Source organism: Pongo pygmaeus, chromosome 4, assembly GCF_028885625.2.
Source record: "Pongo pygmaeus isolate AG05252 chromosome 4, NHGRI_mPonPyg2-v2.0_pri, whole genome shotgun sequence".
Lineage (NCBI taxonomy): Eukaryota > Metazoa > Chordata > Mammalia > Primates > Hominidae > Pongo > Pongo pygmaeus.
The window spans coordinates 151291191-151315676 of NC_072377.2; the positions used below are offsets into that span (position 1 = coordinate 151291191).

At 39.6% G+C, this 24486-nt stretch overlaps 1 protein-coding gene and 1 pseudogene across 9 annotated transcripts in view; both read right to left on the bottom strand.

The window, feature by feature from the left end:
- The window catches only part of PPP2R2B (protein phosphatase 2 regulatory subunit Bbeta), a 495072-nt gene that overhangs the window by 103412 nt on the left and 367174 nt on the right, over positions 1-24486 (bottom strand). For all 9 annotated transcript variants that reach the window (XM_054489452.2, XM_054489455.2, XM_054489451.2 and 6 more), the window contains 2 exons: positions 6287-6384; positions 3250-3415 (listed from right to left, as the gene is read on the bottom strand). In XM_054489452.2, the coding sequence (XP_054345427.1) occupies positions 3250-3415; positions 6287-6384 (264 nt within the window). The remainder of the gene's footprint in view (positions 1-3249; positions 3416-6286; positions 6385-24486) is intronic.
- LOC129037104 (keratin, type II cytoskeletal 8-like) lies at positions 11415-24375 on the bottom strand (annotated as a pseudogene).

Genomic DNA, 24486 nt, shown 5'->3' on the forward strand with positions numbered 1-24486 from the left:
CATAAAGGTAAAAAAAAAACTCCCTTAATTCCACTAGATAGAGATACCTATTATACAAATTTTGTGATTTCTTTTATATTTATGTATACAATTATGTAACTGTTTTTAGTAAACATAATATGGCATACTTAGTTTATAGTATGCATTTGCCTAATCATATTTGTCTATACCAACGTCTATCCCTGCAAATATATTTAGAGGGATAGAATATATTATATATACTATAACATATTGTATATATGATTTATAATAGTGAGAATTTTTTAACAGCTAAAGGACTAATAGTAGGAGGCTTACTAGTAACCTACAGAAGAATCATACAAGGAAATACTATGTGGTCATTATGGTATTTTAGAATATTTAACAATTGGGAAGATATTCCTATTATTAAGTGTTACATTAATAAAAACCTAGTTACAAAAGAGTTTGCAGAATATATCATATTTCTGTTAAGAAACAAATTTATTCGTATCTTTTTGCTTTTTTCTTTAAAAGACTTAACAGTGGTTCTCTCTGGATGGGAACACTTTTATTATTTTTGTTTTTCTGTATTTTTTTTTCAATGAACATGTACTAATTTCATAGTGAGAGAAACAAATTCAGTATAGCCCCCTTCTCATTATAGGTATTGAAGTGGAAGCAGAAAATGAGGTAAAACAATGTGTTTTTATGTGGTAAATAATTTGAGAGTCTAGATTCACAATTGAATGTTGGTTTTATTTTTTATTGAAATTGTAAAGTTGAAAATATATTCTAGCAGAAACTAAAAATTGTTCCTAACTATAATAAGATAAGCAGTATATTTTCTTAAAGATAATTGATGGTGAATTCAATCCAGTTCCCCATGGTTGGGTTGCCTGGAGTCATTCTTGACTTTATTATCACACTTTTTTTCTTGACTCAGTATCTTGAAGCTTTATGAATAAAAATGTCTAAGGAACATGTGGCTGTTAATATGAGTAATGACTTTTTCTTTCTTCTTGCTGGTTCTCTGAGTAGTTTATCATCACTTGTGGCAGCTTTTAAACACAATCTTATCATCTATCTTCATTTTCTCTTTCATACAGTAATTCCAATTGTCTTACATTAATTTTTGCATGTTAACCTATTCGGCCTAAGGGGGATTCTCAACCTCAATATTAGTATAAAAAAGAAAATTACATAAGAACACGGGAATTTTTCTTAGAAGAATCATTTTGAGATGCTGTTGGCATATGAAACAGTATCCCAAATGGGAAGATAATATCCTTGTTAATCAAAAAACTATTTAAAAACTCAATTATCAGAATATTATGCTATATAATTAATCTTCATTGCATTTCACTGATTTTTTCCCATCCCCCCCAACAAAGTAGTTAATAAGTCCTTGAGTTTTTTTTTTTTTTTGAGATGGAGTCTTGCTCTGTCGCCCAGGGTAGAGTGCGGTGGAATGATCTCGGCTGACTCGAAGCTCTGCCTCCTGGATTCACGCCATTCTCCAGCCTCAGCCTCCCGAGTAGCCGGGACTACAGGTGCCTGTCACCACACCCGGCTAATTTTTTTGTATTTTTAGTAGGGACGGGGTTTCACCGTGTTAGCCAGGATGGTCTCGATCTCCTGATCTCATGATCTGCCTGCCTCAGCCTCCCAAAGTGCTGGGATTACAGGCGTGAGCCACCACGCCTGGCCAAGTCTTTGAGTTTTAAATGCAATAATCAATAGGCTAAATTTGAGACTATAAAGTGAGTTAGCTATAGAAGACAATCAGACATTTTTCCTCTGCCTGAAGTAATTAAGTCAAAATCATCAGAAGTCTCTTTTATTCCGAGTAGTGTTGAATCTGCAAAGCCTGTTAGTGAAACTTAAATAGCAAAATTAAAAGGAAAGAAATTGAAACTAATTTATGTGGTTTGGCTTCCAAGAAATCAGGATTGCAAAACATAAACAGAACAATAAATATAGTTATGAGAAAGAATCAAACTACTTGGAGTCTGGAAAAACAGATGAGTAGAGATCTGGTCATGAGGAGATGAGATACGCTTGGATAATCCTAAACCAGCTGCGTCCGAATTGTCATTTTTTAGACTTCTATGTTGGCTTTATATTTGAGAGATTTGGGGTTCAAATGCATTAAATAACTTTCCCCCTTTTTTCCATAAGATTAATATGAGACTCATTGTAAAACTTTACAAATTAAAAGGACAAAAGGAACAAATTGACAAGTTACCCATACTGCACAAAAATTAATCATGATGAATCTTGTTGTATTTCCTTCCACTCTTTAAAAATATTCATGTATGTTTGATCACATTATTGACATTGTATTTTTTCACTTGAAATATGAACATTTCCCTTTCTTTTTAAATCCCTTGCTTCTTGCTTCTTGATTTAAATTAAAATGTATATTCCTCATAGACTCACATATGAGATAAAATGAATCATTCTCCAACTCATTTTCTTGGGAGAGGGTGTTTAATTTTTAAATACGAATCCTCTTAATTGTTGTGCTATTCAGTTAGCACCCTTTAACATGTGACTTTATGCAAAGTTGTTTTGAGCTTAGATGGCTCCTTTCAGCAAGGATTTAATAACCTGGAGGTTAGGTAATTCCACTGTATAAAGACTTACCCAGTGATTATGTAATTTATCTCTCTATTCAATACCCAACATCCTCTCTCTCTGACCTATTTATGTCAACTCCTCCTCATCCAACAAATGGTGTTAAGTATGGAGGGAGACAGGGAAAGAAACCCTTTCTTGATCAGTTTTTTGATAAAGTCCCTATCTCTTCTTGCCTTGTGCTCCTATCTTAGAAGTTAATTTTTGTCAGAGAGACACACAGCCATCTGCTTTACAGACCCTAAAATATATTCAGGGATTAATAACTTCTATTCAATATGCCAACCTCACAGAGACAGCATGTTGAGTTTCCTGAAATGTATTCCCAGAATAACATTCAGTGAATCTTAAGACAGGAAGTCACATTCCAAAAACATCTGCAAATAATCTGCAATAGTTGAAAACTGCAGATAATGGGTCTCACATAATTGGGTCATACATTTAATATTTTAAAAAACAATAGTTACTATTTATTGAGGGCCTAATCTGTGTGTGCCAGGCACTCTGCTGAGCATCTTGCAAATGTTATTTCTAAGTTTTTCAACAGCCCACACAGTTCAAAGGAAAATTGAGGTTAAGAGAGATTGAAGTATATAGTTTGGCCGACTGTATCTCTGAAGATACCAAACAGGAAAAATCACTTCCACCTACCATTAGTAGACAGAAGAAAGTAAGCTGCATTCTGCTGGGGGAGCCATCTTATTTTATTGATTTTTTCTTCTATTTCTAAACTCTTCAGGTAATCGAACTCAGGTTCATGGCTCTGGAATGTGCTGTAAACATTGTATTCACCCCTACGATGAACTTGATTTTTACTCTGTAGGAAAGAAAAAAAATACACAAAAGATTAAATCACAGTAGCCAACTGTAAAACTCGCCAACTCCCTTTTTTTTCCAGCAGTCATTGGGGGTGGGATGAGGGCAGGGCCATGAGGATGAGGGCAGGGCCATGATAGTCACTAGCACCTCTGAAAAAAAAAAAAATATATATATATATATATATAAAAAATTATACACATGAAATTCTGTAATATCATATAGTATACATAATACATACATAGAAATATATTAAAATAGAACAAAATTTTAAAATCAATATAAATAGAAGTTCTAATATTTTCTTTTTGCATCCTAACAGATGCTGCAGTCACCCTTCGGAGTGAGCCATCCCACAGTGGCTTCGTAAAAACTTACATGGACCCCTTAAAGAGAGTACAAAGTTGTAGCATCTGTGACTTTCATTGGCCTTTTAAGATCTCACCTGATTCTCATGAAATCTCTGAGGTAGGTGGGGCAAGGAAATGGACAAAAGAGGCTCAGCTATTAAATGACTTCCCCTAGGTCTCACAGCTCATAAGGAGCAGATTTGGGCATCAGATATGCCCCTACTCCATTTTTTTTTTTTTCTTTCCAACATGAGTGACAAAGCAGACAGGAGCTCAGGGATGTTACCTGCATCATTAAGGAATGATGAGACTTTACCTCTTGGCTTTCCTCTAGCACTGATTACGCAATGAGCAAACAGCAGGGACTACATACATGATGAGAGAATTAAACACAAGGGCAAGGGTCTGCAGAAACGGGAAGAAAAAGAAGAAAGGAAGAGAGGAGAAAAAAACAGGATGTGAAAGAAAGAAGGAGAAGAGGAGGAAAGTGGAAAGGGAAGTTTTATTTCAGGTATTTTAGCTCCTTATTACCAAGAGCTTCAAGAAGCAGACTTTGAAAAATTCAAACATGAGTCTTATTAAACATTTGTTATAAAAGCTTGACTCTTAATAAAAGGGTTAATTTCCAAATGTATATTTCTAGGTGGATATAAAATATCTAAACCCAAATCTCAACTTACTGACCAGTGAGAGTGCTGAACTCTGGGTGTGTAATGTATTTGTGCGGACTCTCTGGGTGTGTGCCTCCTGAGAATTCACTCCTGGAGGTCACCCACTGAAGTAAAAAACAGGTCTGCCCTAGATGATATCACATGGGTTTGTTTCTCGGATTTAGTGCTCATTTTAATCCCAAGACTGGCCACAAAGCTTAACGCTTAACTGCAGGTTCTTTATCCTCATTGACATTTATTTTTTATTGAACAAAACTACCCTGCTTTAGAAAATGTGTTCACCATCATTCTATTAATGAATCAGCCTTCCCAAATATTTCACTAAGTTAAAATAGGTGAAACCTATAAATAGCTAACGGAAAATGTAGAGCAGAATATTACTGGCAACATGCTGCCTTGGGTAATTTATGCTAAATAGCTCCTCCGGTTCCTCTTTATCATCACTGCGAACCTAATTGGTTTTTTTTTTTTTTTCTTTTTTTTTTTTTTTAAGAAAAAGCTGGAAAAGGAGGTTTGAAAATGAGTGTTCAAAAGACTTTAAATGCTGACATACTTGGTACTATCCTGCTTATTTGCAGAGAGAGCCAGTCCACCTTAACAATATATTTATAAGAGTGTTGATTTGCTACCATCCAAATCAGACTGTCAAGTGTGTGTAGTATGTGCCAGACCAATTAGCACTAGGCAGCTCTGGAAAAGCAGGAAAAATTCCAGGTCACGAAGAGCTATTAGTTTCTACTTGCCAACCACATTTTCGTGTTTCCAGGGCCAATGGAATAGGCTGGATGCCTGATTTAATGCTGAACACTTGAATTTATACGGAACCCCAAGGGATTACGATGCCCTTATAGAAATTAATTGCAAATAATGTGCAATTACCAAATATATCACCTCTAAATGAGGCTTTCCTTTTTTGAGGGGAGGTGTACCGCAAATGGCTTTGAGGCACAAAGCAGGCTTTAAATTGCTAGGGAATTCTCTTGTGAAATCTTCCTCTCACACTGGGCCTCCCTCATGCTTCCCAAGTGCCCGGTGAATCTCAGAGGCAGGCAGTGGCAGATGGGAGAGTTACTAGAACACAGACTGGCCTGCTGGAAGCTCCAAGACCATGCCAGGGGAGGCCAAGGAAATCAAATTGGGCCATAATTCCATTTTGACAAACAGAAGCAGACACCAAAAAACTCAATTTATATGAAAAAGAGAAACAATTCCTAGTGAAACCCATGTCTCAGGAAGAAATGGGTTTATGAGAGTCACTGGAAGTTAGAACTCCTGCTCAGAAATGGTCCTATATGTAGCACTCAGCTCCAGGGCCCTCTGTGTCACCTACAGTGATACTGTGATGTGTGTCATATGCTTTACTCAGATGCTAGTTTGTGGCCTTTTATTCCCTTTGGTGAGGCAAGCTATCATTTTCTTCTCTCCTGTCCCAAGTTGTCCTCTTCACATCTATTGGCAAATAAACTATGTTTTTTTTCATCCTACATATTCTGGCAGCACCTGAAATCAAGGGAGACTGAATTTCAATGGCTCTATGACAGATCCCACTGAAAAAGGAGGAGTTACGCTCAACAAGCACCCACAGAATTTTGCAGGTCAGGCAAGAAGTGAAGTTGTTTTGCAGGTGTAACATCCAGGCATAGAAAGATAAGGCCATGCTCAGAAAAGGCTCTCTTTTACAGGGCTTTTATGAGTCTGAATGTATAACTGTTGATGTTAATGACTTTTTGTCAGTTTTTAGTTTTCGAGCAAAGCAGCAAGGTTAAGGGCGACACATAAGGATTAAGGAACAGTAGGAGGCCTCCTTTAAAAAGTGAAGAAAATGGGCATTTTGCATTCACCACCACTTACCTCCTGCTCTCGTTGAAATATTACAACCCGACCCCCCTTGTCCCCTGTCGCTAGTAATTCTCCCGTGTGGTTGAATTCTACCGTAGAGATAATGTCAGCTGCAAAGAAGAAGACAAAGGCAATTTAAGTAACTGCACACTTACTTTGAAAGGATAGATAATAGATATACTTTTCTGCGCATTTACGGGCTTAGGGCTTTGTCTCTGCAGTGGAATTTACAAGGATGTTATGTTCTGGGTTTTAAATGCCACCAGAAGTGGCACTTGGGAAGTAAATTTCCTAGATGCCCACACTGCACAGTGGTCTCCTAGAACATCTGGAGAGAATAAAAGGGAAAAACACATTTATACCCTTTTAAGGAAGAGAAAATTAACTTCATGATGGCTGAAGGAAATGGCGATTTTCTTTGATGATTTCTACCAACCACAGACCCTTCGTGCATCCACGGCCTTTACACCAAGAATCTTCCCCACACAGGCTTCGGTTGTGGCTATTCAAATCAGGGCTGGGGGCTGTGATGAAACAGGGTTAGGATGCTTGAAGCTCAGACACGGATAATGGAGGAACAGAGCACAAAGAAATCATTGGGAAAACTCTGCCAGTCGATAATTCAAGGAAGGAACTGACGAATGCTCCAGCTTGGCCCGTGCCCCTTCTTTTTTTGTGAGCCCAACACGTCCTTCTGGAAGAGCATGGCTTATTTCAACCCCAGGAGAAGGGTGCTGAGAAAACAAGGTCATAAGGGTAGAGAAGTGAGGGCAATTTGTACTCTGTATTTCTAATCAGAGAAAATGCACAGGCACCAGGAACTCAGATCACAGATAATTACTGAAGGAATGCCAGCCTGCCAAGTCTTTCTTCCATGCTGGTTACCCCCGGAGGAACATGGACAGGTAAATTACCTATGATTGGATTTATTAGGGCTATTTTTAGAAAAATGTCAGAGGTTAATTCCCCCACAATTATTCCCCTGCAGGGCTCCAACAATTGCTACCAAGAGTGCAAATGAGTTAAAAAAAAAAAAAAAAAGAGGCAGGGGAATTATGACTATGGCCTTTGACAGGAACATTCTGAAGATAATGTCTAGGTAAGAAAAGCAAAGGGGAAACAGTGAGGTGGAAAACTAAGGCAATTACCCCTGAGTAATTCTGATCTCAAATCTTACTGTTATATCATTATTTCAGGATTTTCTTTGTATGCCTGATTTGTTCAGGTAAGTAGTGTAAAATTCTACACTTCACATATAACTGTTCTTTTCCATGTATGAAAAGGCTACTTATGGTCATTCATTGTGCAGAAGTTAACAAAAATAAGGCATAAACCTTGGTCACTTTCAAGCTAGACACATTTAAAAGAACAATTCTTGATTTCTTGTTTTGACTTCTTAGATGATTGACCTCATAGACAGCAAATTCAAAGCCCTGCAGGGCCACAAAGTAACATAGGTGAACTAGAAGGACTATGTATGTCTCCTTTAAAGGGGCAAGTGGCTATTCAGCTTAAGCTGATTGGGGCCATGATTGCCTGTATTGCCATGTATTGCCTGATGTTCTGATTGTTTAAATATATATAGGAAGCTGGAAATCAAGACTTTTATGCAAAAATCTCTTAAAGTTTATACATTGGCAAGTATTTTTTTCAATGCCATGAGAATGAAAAAGTTAATCATATCTGTGGGCTGAATATGGTTTGTGGGTTATCAGTTTATGACTTCTAGTGTACAGAGTCTTCATTTGGAATAGGCTATCTCATTCCAACACTGATGCTCTTAACTAGAAATCTAGTTCATTTTCTCAAGAAGACTCCTCCAGTGAATACTACCTTAAGGAAACACAAAATAAGCAATATGGTTACTAAGTTCCAGATGTCAGTTTAGAAGATCCATTTATGTAACCAAGCCCGTGAATTGAGAAGTAAGAAAGTCCAGCCAGTGAGAAAGCCAGACACCTGAAGTGAGTTATTTGACCACTTTCCTTTGTTATAGTTTGCCCATCTTAGCAAACTACTCCCATGTTTAGACGAGAGAAGGCATTTGCAGTTGCTTCAGATTGCCCTGCTTGAAAGTACCAGTGCTAAGTTATGCTTCTAATGTTAACCACTGCTTCTGGCTTTTCAATGAGTGGTTAGCAAAGGGTTATTCATGGGGCTTCCAAATTTGGGTACAGCCTAAAGCAGGCATGGCTATTGCTTTTCACTTTTTGTCTTAGGTACAAAGCCTGGTCCAGTTCAAGGCTCTTGAACTGCTCAAATACAAACATTTCTCAGAAAGAAAGAGTAGCAGGAAATAATGAGAGGGTGGTGGGAGCCAGGCCTGAGGTTTACAATGCCCAGCTCTTGTCTTAGAGCTATGTTCTAAAGTTCTGCTTACATGCAGTCTATGCCCTTTCACCGGACAGTGATTAATGCAGAACACTAGAGTTCTGGGTGGGCTGCAAGGGCCTTACAATGAGAACTAAAGATGGGCCTTTCCTTTTGGTGAAGTTGGGTATCAGAAGATAGTTAAGTAGCTTTTCCCACTGTGAGCTCTTGGCTCAGTTGCCAAGAAGATATTACTCCAAGGGCAACAACATATGCTTTCCCAGGGGATGACACATACATTTTCCTTCTTCCTAGACTCTGAAAATGTCTTTACTCTCACTTTAAGACCCATGCAAGTCAAAACAAGGTGGGATTCAAGTGGAAGTCAAAGTCACATGATTTAAGCCAGTATTATTAGAATTCTGCATTATGGAATATTAGGCATGGTCCCCGGTAATACAAATATTTCCTTTGTTTTCCAAGTGTTATTATTTTGCAATGCTACATCTCCCTCAAGAACCTTGTAAGAGAAAGGGTGATTTGCCTGGCAGGATTCTGAAATTCCTTACTCCTCTTGTAGAGACCTTACCTTTATTTTAATTCTACTAGCCAGCTGCTCTGTACATGAACCTGTTTATATCATGCTATTGTCTACTTCCCTTCAGAGAATAAGCTGTGGCAGCTCAAGTTAATACTTGTTTTGAACTTTCATGTTTCCTGACTCATTTATCATTGCTAAGCCAGTAGGTGTAACTGGAATACTTTACTGCCCCATCCATCTCTGCATATCTTCATCTATGACTGTTTAATAATTGATGCAAAACTCATGAATCACTATACATTCCAATTTCAAGATACTGAAACTTCTGATACAAATACTCTTGTGTTTGCAGCATGCTCTTTGGTAAGGCAGTTTAAACTGGAAAATATACTGCTCAAGACAAAATAATTTTGTGATATGGAAAGAGGATGTAGTAATAAGGTAGCAAGTTTAGAGATAATAACATCATTTGAAATCAACAGAAATCAATTCATCAAGTTCAACATGGCTTTCACCTTTAAATTACAAATCTATATGACAATTCCACATTTCATTAAATGCTCAGCCTAATCATGCTGTTGATCAAGAAACTACAAACTTGAGAATTTTTCCTCTGTTGTATATAGATGTGGATAAAGTACACATTGACTAAAAACAAAAGCCAGAAACAGCTAGAAAGGTCACATGGAGTTAAAATGATTTTTAAAGGAAACTCTGGGTAGTGTGAAGTTTGCCTTGCTCCAAAACTATTTGTGCTGATTTAATTTGCACAAGATGGTGGCCTGGTAACCCCATTTCTAGCTCAATAGGCACTATTAAGGCTGAGTTTATTATTATTTTTAAAAATCAATCTCAGCATCCTACAAAAGTTCTAGACTGGTAATTTCATACATAAAGTATTATTTACCTGAATAATAGATATTGACTTAACAATGATACGCATGTGAGGCTAATGATTTTGAGGCTTACGGAAACAGAGGAATCTCCTAGTTCATCCCTGTTCTCTTGCAGTATTATGCTAGGCTGGAGTCTATGCAATGCCAAAGAATTGAGTTGAGGCAGGCACCTGGATTATTAGGTGATATACAGCTCACATAGCAGGGTGACTGTTTTGATAAAATGGAGACTCAGTTTAGACTTAGGATCTAAACTCAAAGTCTACAGATGGAATATCTTACTGACCAGGTCACTAGCACTGACCTCTCAACATCAATCATAGAGATGGAAATGCAAGGGTAATGCAATTTAGCTTTCAGAGCCCATTAAATGTTTTATCTTTCATTTAAGAAACATTTGGTAGATAATATCATAAAGTCATTTACCCTACTTGCATCAGCTGACTAGTTCTGCCCACTCAATACTTGGCTTTATTTCTGATGACTGGATTGGGTTTTGGTAGTTTTCTCCTTCAGCTAAGATAAGAACAGAAAATATATTTCATGGTGAATGACAATGGTGAAATGCTCATAGTTACCAGGTTTGTGTTGAGAAGGTTTTGCGGGGTCACTTCTAGGCTGGAGTGCCATGACTAATGGGTAACTAAACTGGGTGGGTGGTGGGGGAGGTAGGATGTGTATCATTTGTCATCCCAGCACAGAGGCTTCTAGCTAGACTGGCAATGACTACTTTGTAGATCATTAAACAAATGGGATTCTTAGGTGTCCTGATGGGAATTACAGTTGTTCCTCCCATCCATATAAAACTGTGGTCTCCTTCTTGGGTCCTGGTTCACGGTCCAAAGTCAGCATCCATTTTCTCTGATAAGGTTTTACTTTGGTAAGTTTTGGTAACTGAAATAGTGCATTTGAGCATATTTTCCACAAATAGGGGGTTGGGGAGGAGATAGGAAAAAAGTCTGGTTATGGCCAAACCCAAATACTCCTACTGGGATTATGCCAAGATGACCTTGTTGAAAGATGTTAATATGTCATAAAATTTAGAGAATAATCAGTCAATAAAACAGTTTATGTCAAATGATTGCAATTTTGTCAAAGTGTTTTCATTTCAGAATATATCTTTTCTTTTCTCTCTCTTTTTTTTTTTGGCAGAGCTAGCTGAGGTTTTATTTTGGACAGAAAAACGAAAGAAAACAAAACAACAAACAATTGAATTGTTTTGTAGCTGGAGGCATGGGCAAGGGGCGGGGGTCCCCAGGCAGTGAACTCCCCCGCGGGTGGTCTGAGCCTCAGGTAAGTCTCCTGTTCCCTGTGCTTCCTTGCACAGCAGCCTCCCTTCTAGGCTCTGGGGCAGCCGCAGGAGGGGCAGGCTGGGAGGGGCTGCCGCAGCTGTTCACTTGGGCAGGAAGTCAGAGGATACCAGCTTCCCATCTCGGGTCTCGATCTTCTTCACAACCATGGCCCTGGTGGAGCTGGTGTGGCTGAAGGAGCTGGAGCCTGCGCCACAGCCGGAGCTGGAGACCAGGCCGTAGCTGAGGCCAGAGCTTGTGAGGCCCCCATAAGCCAAGCTCACACCACCTGCATAGCCGCTGGTGGTCTTCGTATGGATACTCATGTTCTGCATCTTCCAGCAGCTTCCTGTAGGTGGCGATCTCGATGTCCAGGGCCAGCTTGATGTTCATCAGCTTCTGGTAGGCACGCAGCTGCCGCGCCATGTCCTACTTAGCCTGCTGAAGGGCGGCCTCCAGCTCGGACAGCTTGGCGTTGGCATCCTTAATGGCCAGCTCCCTGCGCTGCTTGGCATCTGCGGTGCCGGCCTTCAGGGAAATCCTCCGGCCTTTGAGGCCCTCAAGCTCAGCCTGGAGCCAGCTGATGTTCCGGTTCATCTCAGAGATCTCAGTCTTTGTAAGACGCAGGTCATCCCACCCAGCGTCTGCAGCTCCTCATACTTGATCTGATATATGCTCTCGGCCTCAGCCCGGCTGCGGTTGGCGATCTCCTCGTACTGTACCTTGACCTCAGCGATGATGCTGTCCGTGTCCAGGGAGCGGCTGTTCTCAATGGACAGCACCACAGACGCGTCTGAGATCTGGGACTGCAGCTCCCGGAACTCCTCTTCATACAGCTGCCTGAGGAAGTTGATCTCGTTAGCCCTTCCAGGCAAGACTCCAGCTCTATCTCGTTAATGGAAGCTTCATCCACATTCTTCTTGATGAGGACAAATTCATTCTCCATCTCTGTACGCTTACTGATCTCATCCTCATGCTTGTTCTTGAAGTCCTCCACCAGCCCCTGCGTGTTGCCAAGCTCCGCCTCCAGCTTCAGCTTCTCCTGGCCCAGAGTCTCCAGCTGCCGCCTAAGGCTGTTGATGTAGCTCTCGAACATGTTGTCAATGTTGCTCCCAGCCGTCTTCTGCTGCTGCAGGAGGCTACACTTGGTCTCCAGCATCTTGTTCTCTGCTCCAGGAACCGTACCTTGTCAACGAAGGAGGCAAACTTGTTGTTGAGGGTCTTGATCTGCTCCTTCTCCTGGGTGTGCACAGCCTAGATGTTGGGGTTCACCTCCAGGTTAAGGGGGCTCAGCAGGCTCTGGTTGACCGGGACGGCAGTGATGCCTCTCCTGCCACTGGCCCCACCATAGGCCGCCCCGGAAACTGCTGCTGCCCACTCAGGAGAAGCTCAAGGAGCTGATGCGGACACCAGGCCCACTTGTATAGGAGCAGCTGCAGAAGGCCTGGGTGCCAGAGGTAGACACGTTGTAGGACTTCTGCACCTTGATGGATGTGGTGGAGGCAGGAGTGGAGGCAGGCGGGCTGAACTAGGCGGAGATTCCAGAAGGAGCGGAGAAGCTGCTTCTTGGTAGAATATATCTTTTCTAACAGGTAAAGCAATATGTACACTTACAGAAACGTCTGTTAATGACAAGGTGGCACTTAAAATATAAAACTAAGTTTCCTTTACAATCTGACTCTCCTACAAGTAATTGTTAATGAGTACACATACACACACTCTCTCTATATAGACAAAAGTTTATCAGGGAGAATCCAAAATGGTACTGTTTTGGTGTAGGACGTACATAATTTATTTTCTTATGGTCTTTTTCTAAATGTTCAGTATTTTCTATTTTTTGCCATAACCATAAATACTTGAACAATTTTTAACTTGTAAACAATTTTAATTTGTTTTCAAACTGAATGAAAGATTTTAGCACTTATCTCAGCAGCTTTAAAACTTTTTAAAAATTAAAAATTTATATATAGACTGGGCATGGTGGCTCACTTCTATAATCTCAGCACTTTGGGAGGCTGAGGCAGGTGGATCGCTTGAGCTCAGGAGTTCGAGACCAGGCTGGGCAGCATGGTGAAACACCATTTCTACAAAAATTAAAAAAATTAGCGGCTGGGCGCAGTGGCTCACGCCTGTAACCCCAGCACTTTGGGAGGCTGAGGCGGGTGGATCATGAGGTCAGGAGATCGAGCACGGTGAAACCCCGTCTCTACTAAAAAAACAAAAAAAATTAGCCGGGTGCGGTGGCAGGTGCCTGTAGTCCCAGCTACTCTGGAGGCTGAGGCAGGAGAATGGCATGAACCCGGGAGGCAGAGCTTGCAGTGAGCTGAGATTGCACCACTGCACTCCAGCCTGGGTGACAGAACAAGACTTCGTCTCAAAACAAAAACAAAAAACAAAAAAAATTAGCTTGTCATGGTGGTGTATGTCTGTGGTCCCAGCTACTCAGGAGGCTGAGGTGGAAGGACCACTTGAGCCTAGGAGGAGGAGGTTGCCGTGAGCTGAGATCATGCCACTGCACTCACACCTGGGAGACAGAACCAGACTTGGTCTCAAAACAAAATCTATATATCTGTATAACTATATATCTATGTGTGTGTGTGTGTGTGTGTGTGTAAAATTCACTTTTTGTGGCATCCGGTTCTACAGGTTTTGACAAATGCATAGAGATATGTATCCATAACCACTATCATGATATAGAACAATTCCATTAACCCCAGAAAGTTCCTTCATACTGCTCTTTTTAGTGGACAATTCTTCCAAAAGAAGTAAAATTATGGGAATAAAATGAACTGATAGATATAAGAGCTTGTGAGAGTTAAAAATGCTGTGTAGATACAGAGGTTTAACACTACTGGTCTCTATTGATATGACTCAACTTGATTTGGCACCAATAATTATTTTCTTAGTACACAGAGTCAAAGATTTTTTTTAATCTTTCTGTCTAGATGTTATTACTATTTGGGATTCCATTTGAGTGGTATGGAGCTAAAAAAATTCATCAATACACTTTTGCCAACCTGCACCCATACTAGGTTATCCATGAAGTATTCTACCTTTTTACCTATGCCCTTGTCTTTAAATGGAACTATGTTTGAGTTCCTGATTCAGTAGCATTACCTTCTTAACTTGACACTGCTTCTCACACTCATTTAGTTTGGCACTAAAGACGGAAGTAGTAAATACACAGTTCTGATTACACGTGCCACATGCTTGCTATTCTTGACCTACTGTTTGTAATACATACTTTCTGTTTGATCCAGAATTGTTTCCTTTGTCATCCAACCAGTGTCTGGTATTTGGATACTGAATCCTTTTCCTTTCATTTAATTAATTCTGTGCATACTGGTTTTATCTTCAACCTGGTGCTGGTATACCTCTCATATGAAAGAATACAGATAGAAGGGTCCAATAGCTCCAAGTCCCAAGCTCTTATCACAATGGCTGTTTCCTACTTAACCATAAGTGCAGTATTAAAATACGAGCACTGCTTAAATGTCAGTCTGATCCTGTAGATCAAGCCCATTAATGGCAGGTGATGTGTCATGGCAGATACTCTTGGTTGGCTACTCCTACTCAGTGCCTTTCTTCCTTGCCTGCCTCCTACTAACCCACTGTAGAGGCTGGAAAACCCACACACTTGCTTTTTAGCCTCCCTTGTGGCTACGGGTAATTGTGTGACCTAGATCTGGCCAATGAGGCATATAGGAAAGTCTACTGGGGAAGCAGGAAGGGGACAGAGATTCTGGGAAAGAGTTTTCTTCCCTGAATAAAAGGAAATAAGTGAGGGGAGGCCTTCTGACCGGACTCTTCCTTGCTTCCTGCCTTTGTTTGTAATTAAATGTGTTCATAATATGTGGGGCTGTGGCAGCCATCACGTGACCATGAGGTAATAAGCCTATGGGCTTTAAAAGGCTAAGAAGCTGAGTATGACAGATGGGAGAATGGGACAGTATCTTTGATGACACTGTTGAACAACTAAAACCTACCTTAAGACAGACTATGTCTGAAATTGTTAAACCCTGTGGTTTAAGCTACTGTTAGTAAGTTTTCTGTTATATTCATCTAAATTCACGCTACTATACATGTCTTTCCATCTTTGTTTTCCTTATAGCACTTTGCACAGGGCCAGGTTATTAATGCGTGTTGAGTTGGAAACTCCCTTGCCTTACAACATCTTTGCACAAACTCTCACATGCACATCTCCATTTCACTCTACCACACAACCAATTTTCCTTCCCACTTGCTTGATTCCCAGTATTAAGATGATTTGTGTTTTTCCTCCTTCTCCTGTTGTGGAGATGGTGTATTATTTTTCAACCATTCAAATATGAAAGCAGCTTACTGGGATAGAATGCCAACCCCAATTTATTCATGGTATTCATTGTAAAATTATGACTTCAGAGGGACCTAGCCACACCCTCTTTAGGAGCCAAGCTTTCCCTGCTAATATGCAGGAAGCCCACCATGCTTGCTGAGCTGTGAAAATCCAGATGGTGGGAAGCAGGTGAGTAATGAATGCCATGCTGTTCTCCTTAAAATGCACACAGCTTACCCAGGCTGACCAAATCTCCAACACTAAACAGGTTTGAATCAACCCAAGGACATGTGGGTTGATAAAGATTGCCTTTTATTCAAAACAAGTTCCTGCAACATAGAAGTCTGGAAGAGAAAACTTTCCCATAGTTGGAACAAAACTTGCCTAAAGGGCAAAGGAGTCTTAAAAATTATAAGTCTCTGAGTACAGAAAAATCCAGTGGGAAATTGATAGCAGTCCAGACTTGCCTACATGCCTGTGTGGTTTACAGTGGAATCTGCTGTCAAGGTGTTTACCATCTGTCACCCAATCTTTCAAAAAGCAGAGGAGTAATTAACTGCTCAGGCAATACAAACTCTGTCAATCATTCAGATCTATTATCCTCACAACATGGGACATCTATGGCTGACCTCAAAATCGGCAGGACTCCAGGTCCAAAATGAGAAAGCTCTCACATCTGTGGGGAAATGGGAGTTCTTGGGCAGGCCCTGTGCTACCTGCTACCCAAACACACATATTATGGCATCTGGCACATGTTTGGTCAGAAATTTTGCTTTGCCAGATGCTGTGAAGTCAGTAAGACATGGTATCCACTTTGTGGAGGCTAAAATTCCCCATATTTGGGGGCTGGCTCAGGTATCACTTCCTTAAGAAGACCTGTGTGACTTCTTTTAAGCCCAAGACAGCTCCCTTTATTATGCAGCCTCACTGCTCCCCACACTTCGCCTTTATAAGTTATCACCACTAATCGTTAGCATTTATCACAATGATATTAGAATCATTTAAATGCCTGTTTCAGTCTCTTCATTGTAAATTTCACAAGGAACTTGTTCACTACTAAACCCTCAGTGCCTAGCTGAGTCTCTTAGTATATAACAGATGCTTCTCAATCTTTTTTTTTCTATACTCAAAAGTCATCAAGCAATTGATCTTTTTTCTTTAATGGATCACTGAATGAGCGCTGAAGAGAGCCAATACCAAAGTGGACCAACATACAGAGAATGGATAACCCTAAACAAAGTACCAATAATCAAAATATGTATGCTGGGTAGATGTAAACATTTACTTAAGATGTGAAGCAAGAAAAAGTTCTCATTTGGAATAGTGAGTGTTTGATGATTTTAGAATGAGATACATTGCTCAATAAAGAATAGATCTTGTCCTAAAAAGCCTTTGCAGCATTGGCAGGGATTCAGGGTCCTATGAATAACAGGAAGAGAAAGCAGATGGGTTGGGGGAGAAACGATGTCCAGGTAGGGTGCTACTTGGGAGAGGGCATGGAGGTGGTAATAAGAAAGCCAAAGTGGATGAGCAAATACATCTGAGATGAAAGGACTTGATTTAATGAACACCTATTATGTGCATGTCACTGGGCTGGGTCCCAGGGATATAGTAATAAATAAACACAACTGGTACTTGCCCTTGTGAAACTCTCAGTTTAGAGGACCGGGAGGTAATGGGAGATTGGGATACAATTACAATGTTGGGGAAAGGTTGTTCAAAGATTCTGATCATAGAGATTTTTAAGTCAAAGAATTTTTTTTTTCCTAGAGGGAAGCAGAAGTCCTTATCAGAACTCAAGGAAACACATCTCAGCCATATCCTTGCATGCAATAAATCTCTTTTATTTCTCTAAAGGACAAATTGAACACTAAATACAATGCATATTTTTGTTAAACTGTAGGTGGGCCTAAAGAAATGAATGAAGAATATGATAGGCAAGGATTTCATTTTTTCCTCCTAAAACATGAGGTCCCCATGTCAAACAAAATAAATATGTTGCTAATAGTTCACAAGGTATTATTATGTTACGATGGTTTTTCAATGGTCTTAGCAAATAAAATGGAAAGTATTAGAAACAAGCGTGCCAATTATAATACCATGAATCACTTAGTATTTTTTCTCTTTCTCCCTCCCTCCTTCTAGTTTCTGGCTAGGAGTTGTGGTATTTTGAAGAATATTATAAAGTATGCTCTCTTTTGGATAATATGCATATTTTAAAGCACTGAATGCAATACTGTACACACAGTAGGTAAGAGTAAAATACAGAATGAATAAACTAGCGTTGATGTTCATCAGCAGCAGGACCCAATCTTTAATAAATATTCACCAGGATAAAGGCAGTATAGTAAATACTTACTGCTTTTATCTATCCACTGAAAATCGGATATTTAGAAAATCTATTATATTTGACTTCATGGTCATGTAGCAGTTTAGATAACAATGAATAATATTAAAACTAGAAAAGTCAGGAAAGATTTAATGTTAATAGGACATGAGGGTGATCTGGTTGCAACATCTGTCACCCCACTGATTGCCAGGGTTGATTTGGCTGATCTGGATGGCTAGGCGGGTGTCTCCTTCCTCCCTCACCACTCCGTGTGCATCCCTCCCAGAGCTGCACAATGGGTTAAGGAGCACTACCATCCCCAATAGAGGAGGACTGGTCTTCAATCAAGGGTATATGAGTAGCTGCGTTCCCTGCTAGAATCTCCAAACAATGTCTCAAGATTTAGGGTTAATCAATTCATTCATTGACCCATGTATTCACTCAACAAATGTACATTGAACACACCAACTACGCGTCAAGTACTATTCCAGATATTAAAGAAATATCAATTAAAAATAGGTAAGATATGTGTCCTCATGCATCTTACATTCTAGTTGTGGAGAAAAGACAATCATCAATGAACATACTAAATTACATTGTATGTTATGTACTAAGGAAAACAAATAGAGCTGAGTAAGATGAACAGGACTGGCATTTGCAGGGAGGCTGCAATTTCAATAGGGTGGTTGTGACAGACTTCACGGGGGAGACTTGAAGGAGTGGAGGTGTTCACGATGCAGGTATCTGTAGGAAGAGTGTTCCAAAGAGATGAAACTGACAGTGGAAAGACCCTAAGAGGGAAACAAACATGTGTTAAGGGATCAGTGTGCCTAGAGCAGAACAAACAAGGGGTAAATAGGTAGGAGAAATGAGAGGTTCAGATGATATAGAGTCTTGTATAACACAGCAAGGACTCTCTTACTAAAAGTGAAATGGGCACAACAAGGTGAACGTATTTGATGCCACCAAACTGTATACTGAAAAATAGTTAAAATGGTAAAGTTTATGTTATGTACATTTTACCACAACAAAAAAGTGAAAGGGATACCTGTTGGAAGGATACTAAATAGACAAGTGATGTGCTTTTACAAGACTCAATTTGGCTGCAGTGTTGGTAACAGACCGTAGAGGGCTGAGGTAGAATTGGGGAGTGTGTTGAGATAATCAAGGGGAGATAAACCGTGGTGTAGGCTGTGGAGGTGAAGAGAACTTGCTATTTTCTGGATAATATTGAAAGTTGACCTGTGAGGATTTGCTGATGGATTGATTATAGGGTTTGAAAAAATACAAGAATCAAGGATGATCCCAAAGTTTTTGGTCTCAGCAACTGGCATATTAGAGTTGCCATCACTGAGAATTTTGTGAGTAAAGCAGGCTTTTTGAGGACCAGATGTCCAGTTTTACGCATGTGAAATGTGAGAGGTTTATTACAGATGTTGAGGAGATAAACTGGAAATAACAATTTGGAGTTCAGGAGAGGGGACTGAGCTGGTGATGTAAATTTGGGAGTTATCAGCATTCAGATAGTGTTTAAAGCAACAAGACCAGATGAGGTCTTGGGGAGTGAGTGCATTAAAATAAATGAAGAGGACCAAGAGCTGATAGGGCACTCCAGCATTGAAAAAGGTGGGGGGAGAAGAAGAAAATCCAGGGGAAAAAACAAAGGGAATGACCAGTGAGATAATAGGAAAATCAAAGAAACGTAATGTCCTGGAAACCAAGTGAAGTTCAGACAAGTGACCAACCATGTCAAATACTGCTCATAGGCAAGCTAAAAGTTTAGAGTAAAACTTTAAGCTTAGTACTGTGGAGCTCACTTTTAACTTTGAGTAATGCATAGTTTCTATGGGATGGTGGCCATAAAACTTAATTGGAGTAGGTTTCAGAGAGAATGGGAGGAGAGGAATTGGAGATGGTGACTATGTACAACTCCTTTAAGAGTAGCAAAGAAATGAAGTGAAAGATGATAAGGAAAGTGGGTTCAAGAGAGTACTTTCACAATGTCATAGAAATAACAGCATGTTTATATGCTGATGGGAAAGTTCCAACCGCCAGGAAAAAAATGATGAAGAAGAAAGAAGGTGGAATTGCTGAATGAATAAAAAAATAAATGTATAGATGAACAGGCCAGGAATGAGGACTGGTCACCACTAACATTTGAAATAAAATCTGTACAGGTTCAAACCCTACCCACAAGCCAAAATCTGGATAGTAAGAAAAATGCTATTGTAATCTTCTCTTCATATAAGATTTAACAGGATTCTTAAAACATTTAGTATTGCAAGAATTTCTCTCATATATCAGCATTTCAGAGATCCATGGGATTGCTATGAATAAAAGACCTCTTGATTTTTTTTTTTGTTTCTTCCTCCTTACCATCTCTCCCTCTCCCCTGACCTCACACCTCTTCTCTCTTTTCTGCTTTCCACTCATCTCTCCGTCCCTTCCCTTCTCGTTTTGAAGCTGAGAGCAGAAAGGACTCTGTTCTTTTAGCTACCTACTATCTGCCTACCAGGCAGAAGGCTGCTAACTCATATACACTTTAAAGTGATGAGAAATCTACTACAAGATCACTTCCACATGGGTAGGCTGACCTCCTTTTGGCCTTAACTTTCATCAGTATCCTTAATATCTTATAGAAACAAGTCTGTCAGAGTGGGGAAAAAACCCTACACTCTCATCCTTTCCCTGTGCAAGATTTACAGACACGTTGTAAATGGCCAGACCCAGATGATGGTGCCAGGAACTTTCCAAGTGATTTGTAGATCTTCCTTCCAGGACATCGGTCTTTAATGGAAAACTCTTTCAGCTGCACATTCCTTTACTGCAGTATGACTACAGGAAGAGAATTGCAACTGTCATAAAGAAGACTCACTGAAATTAACTAGCTATTGACTTGGTCTCAAGACATTACAGTCTAAGAGAAACACCAGCACTGCACAGTTTAGAAAAGCATAGTTTTTCTTTGAAACTACCATTTATTGAGTTGGCCTACTGCAAGCCAGGCACAGCGTTTGACCCTCTATATACATACGCTCTCTTCCTAAATCTATAGATCCATCGTCATATATTGGATACTGACTTTGGTCATGATCTGTGCTTTGTGTTTTACGTTATATCACTTAATTGTCACTCAAACTCCATGAGTTTTAGTATCTTCCCCCATTTTTCAGATGGGAAAATGGTGGCTCAGACAGGATAAATAACTTGCTCATGTTTGGAAGACTAGTCATGGAGCTGGGATTTAAACCCAATTGTAGTTCCAAAGCTTGCTTTGTGTTCAGAACCTGCCTTTTTGTGTGCTGCTTCTTTTCCCTCCACCTTCTATTATTTCTTGTTCCTATTCTCTTCTGTCTACTATCTCTTCTTTTTTCTATATAAATTCTTTCATCTTTCACTCACAGTTATAGGTTTTACTTCTTAACACAGCAGAGTGTATCTTCTGGGCTCAATCTTCACTTTTCCATCACTGTCACACACTCCATCAAAGTTTAACTCCTCAGACTCTCAAAGCAAATACAATCTTTGCTGACCAACTGTTCATGCCATTTCATTTATCTAATATATTCTTGTCATTAATTGTGCCTGTTGACATCTCATTCTTTGAGACAGCATGTCCCTCGTGGGCAGGATCTTCTGCATTATTATAATCTGAGGACCTAGCATAGGGACTGGCATCTAGTAGGTTTGCAAAAAACACTTGTTTACTGACTGAATAAAAAAGTAAATACACAAATCCTTCAAGGCCAGCTCAAATGTCACCTATTCCATGAAGCTTTTCCAAGCTTCATTGATTGGAAAAAATTCCTTCTTCCTCACAACAACTGTAACTCTTTGTACTTTTACATGAGATCCATGACATTGTCACTTACATGTGTACTTGTTCTATTTTCCTAACAGAAATGTATTTCCTTAAGGGCAGAATTCCTATTTTACTCAATTTTGACTCTACTAAGCACAATTAATGTTTGATGAATAAAAGAATGTAAAATCTGAACCTTTCTCTAATAATACAATTTAGCTCTTAACCTTTTTTAGGAGATCTCGGACATCTTTGAGGATCTAATAAAAGCTATAAATCCTTTCCCCATAAATATGCATGTACTTATATTTGTGAAATTCTGCATCTTATTTCCATGGTACTTCTGAATCTCTGGATCCCTAGTGGGATCTGAGACCATCACTCAATACTACCCTGCATTCAGACCTTTGCTTAAACAATTCTTCCATCTGGAAATTATCCTCATAGAACTTATCCTGTTTCCCTTCCCTTCTAACACCCAGTTGAAAATTATTCTCTTCTAGAAACCAAGTAAGGATAGTTTACATTTAAAACTTCACTAACTTAGCTGGCATCTTCTTATCAGGCATGACTCGTTTCTATTGGATTATGGTATGAATGTTGATAGGTAGCTCAAATATACTTTGTGTATGTGTTATCTGTTTAACTAGATTATAAGTTCCCCGAAAACAGAATAATATTTATTTCTTTAGAAGACAGCATCTATTTCAGTACCTAGGATCTTATTCTGTGCATAGCAAACATGACATAAATGGTTCACAACTGGAGATTTAGGATTCTCATGGGGACAACTGACTTTGGGTTTGTGTAATGCACATGACAGCTCTCTGCTTAGCTGAAAGTCACATATGTTCCATTTTTACCTACAACTTATTGTTATTTTTAATTGTTCATTGCTATAGGCTCTGAAATAAAACTAGTATTTGAGAAATCTAGTACCAAGGCCATTTTCAGAAATGCTTTCTCCAGGAATAGCAGATAGGAGAGGAGTAAAAATCAGATCACATTTCCATACCTCCAAGGACTCTATTTTTGGGGAACATTTCAAGTACTGATTCCAACAACCTAAGTTATTGCCTTTGGAGGATATGAAAAAGCTTCAAGCTTGAAAAAGTCCATAACTATTAAATGCATTGGCAAAATTCCTTTCTTTCCAACACACACTGTTGCAGGTTTCTAGCACTGATTGTGATGCATTGTTTTCTGCAAAGTTCTTGAGGAATAAAAAATGATATGTCAATATTTTATCAGGTAACGGAATCAAACCATTAAGCACTGAAGATATAGACTCAACACTGGCCACAATCTCAAATATACCTCCTGCTTCTTCAATTGAACTTGTATCAACAGTAAAATGTACTAGACACCATTTTGGGGAAGCTTTGGGGTAATACAATCTTTTGGTAAGTTATCACTGAGAAAACTTTGTGAACGGGCCCTTTCCTCCCTCTCAAACTATCCCCTGACCTCCCTTCTTACCATTTTCTAGCCCTACTTTTGCTTTCAGGATCTCATAAATTTCCTGCTTTCCCCCTTACTTTGGGGAAACATGTTTTGCCTAAACTACTCCCCCGTCCTCCCTTTTCCTTAGCCAACATCTCTTCATTTTAAAAAATTTCAGCTTGAACAGCAGCACTTCCTGAGAGTGGACTTTTCTGACAACCTATTTTAAAGTCTTCACATTGTTCTTTATAGTACTCTATCCTTTTCCTTTAATGCATCTACCAGAATTCATCATTATGTATATTATGTATGTGTTTGAGTGTTTATTGTTAATGTCTGTCTCCCTTGTAAGACTACATGATTCACAAGAATTCATAATTCACAGGAATCACAGCTGATTTTTTTTTTAACCAATGGTATTCCTGGCCCCTAGCCCAATGTTTGACACATAGTAGACATGCAAGCATTGTTCAATGAAAGTATGGTTTTCTAATCCTATCTCTACAAAAAATACAAAGATTAGCCTGGCGTGGTGGCACACACCTGTAGTCTCAGCTACTCAGGAGGCTGAGGTGGGAAGATAGATTGAGCCCAGGAGGTTGAGGCTGCAGTGAGCTGTGATCGCACCACTGTACTCCAGCCTGGGTGACAGAGTGAGACCCCATCTTAAAAAAAAAAAAGTATGGTTTTCTAGAATATTTATTAATTAATATTTGTAGCCTGATCATTTGGATTATATCCTCTAATGTTGTTCTTACACACACACATACATTTGGTTTTTAGTTGAATTGAGTGTAGCAGAACTATGGGATCATGAAAATTTGAAAACCAATAAAATCCACATTTGCTTGATTCTAGTTAATAAGGTCTATGCTGAGCTAATCATATACACGAAAACACATGCATTATAAAATGCACTCACACCCTTCTGCTACTTAAATTCTAGCTCTTGTCTAAACCAGTCTCCACCCTTTCAATTTGCAGGAAGAAAGGCAATCGAATACCAGAGACTGAGTGGGAAGATCTTTATATGCCAAGAAGTCTGACCCAGTGAACTATTTCAGTCACATACGCAGTTCGAATTGGATTGCCCGATCCCTGAGAAGGGATTTCTGGATTAGACAGTTCATTAGAGGCTGAGCCAGCTTCTAGGGCTTGTCGGTCTTTGCTCTGCATGCCTGGAATTAGCAAAGTGATGCAGTGAAGGCTGCCTGAGTGACAGCTGCCAGTGAGTCACATGAAATAATGGCTGAAATAGCAGCTACTCGGAGGCAACACCCACACCTG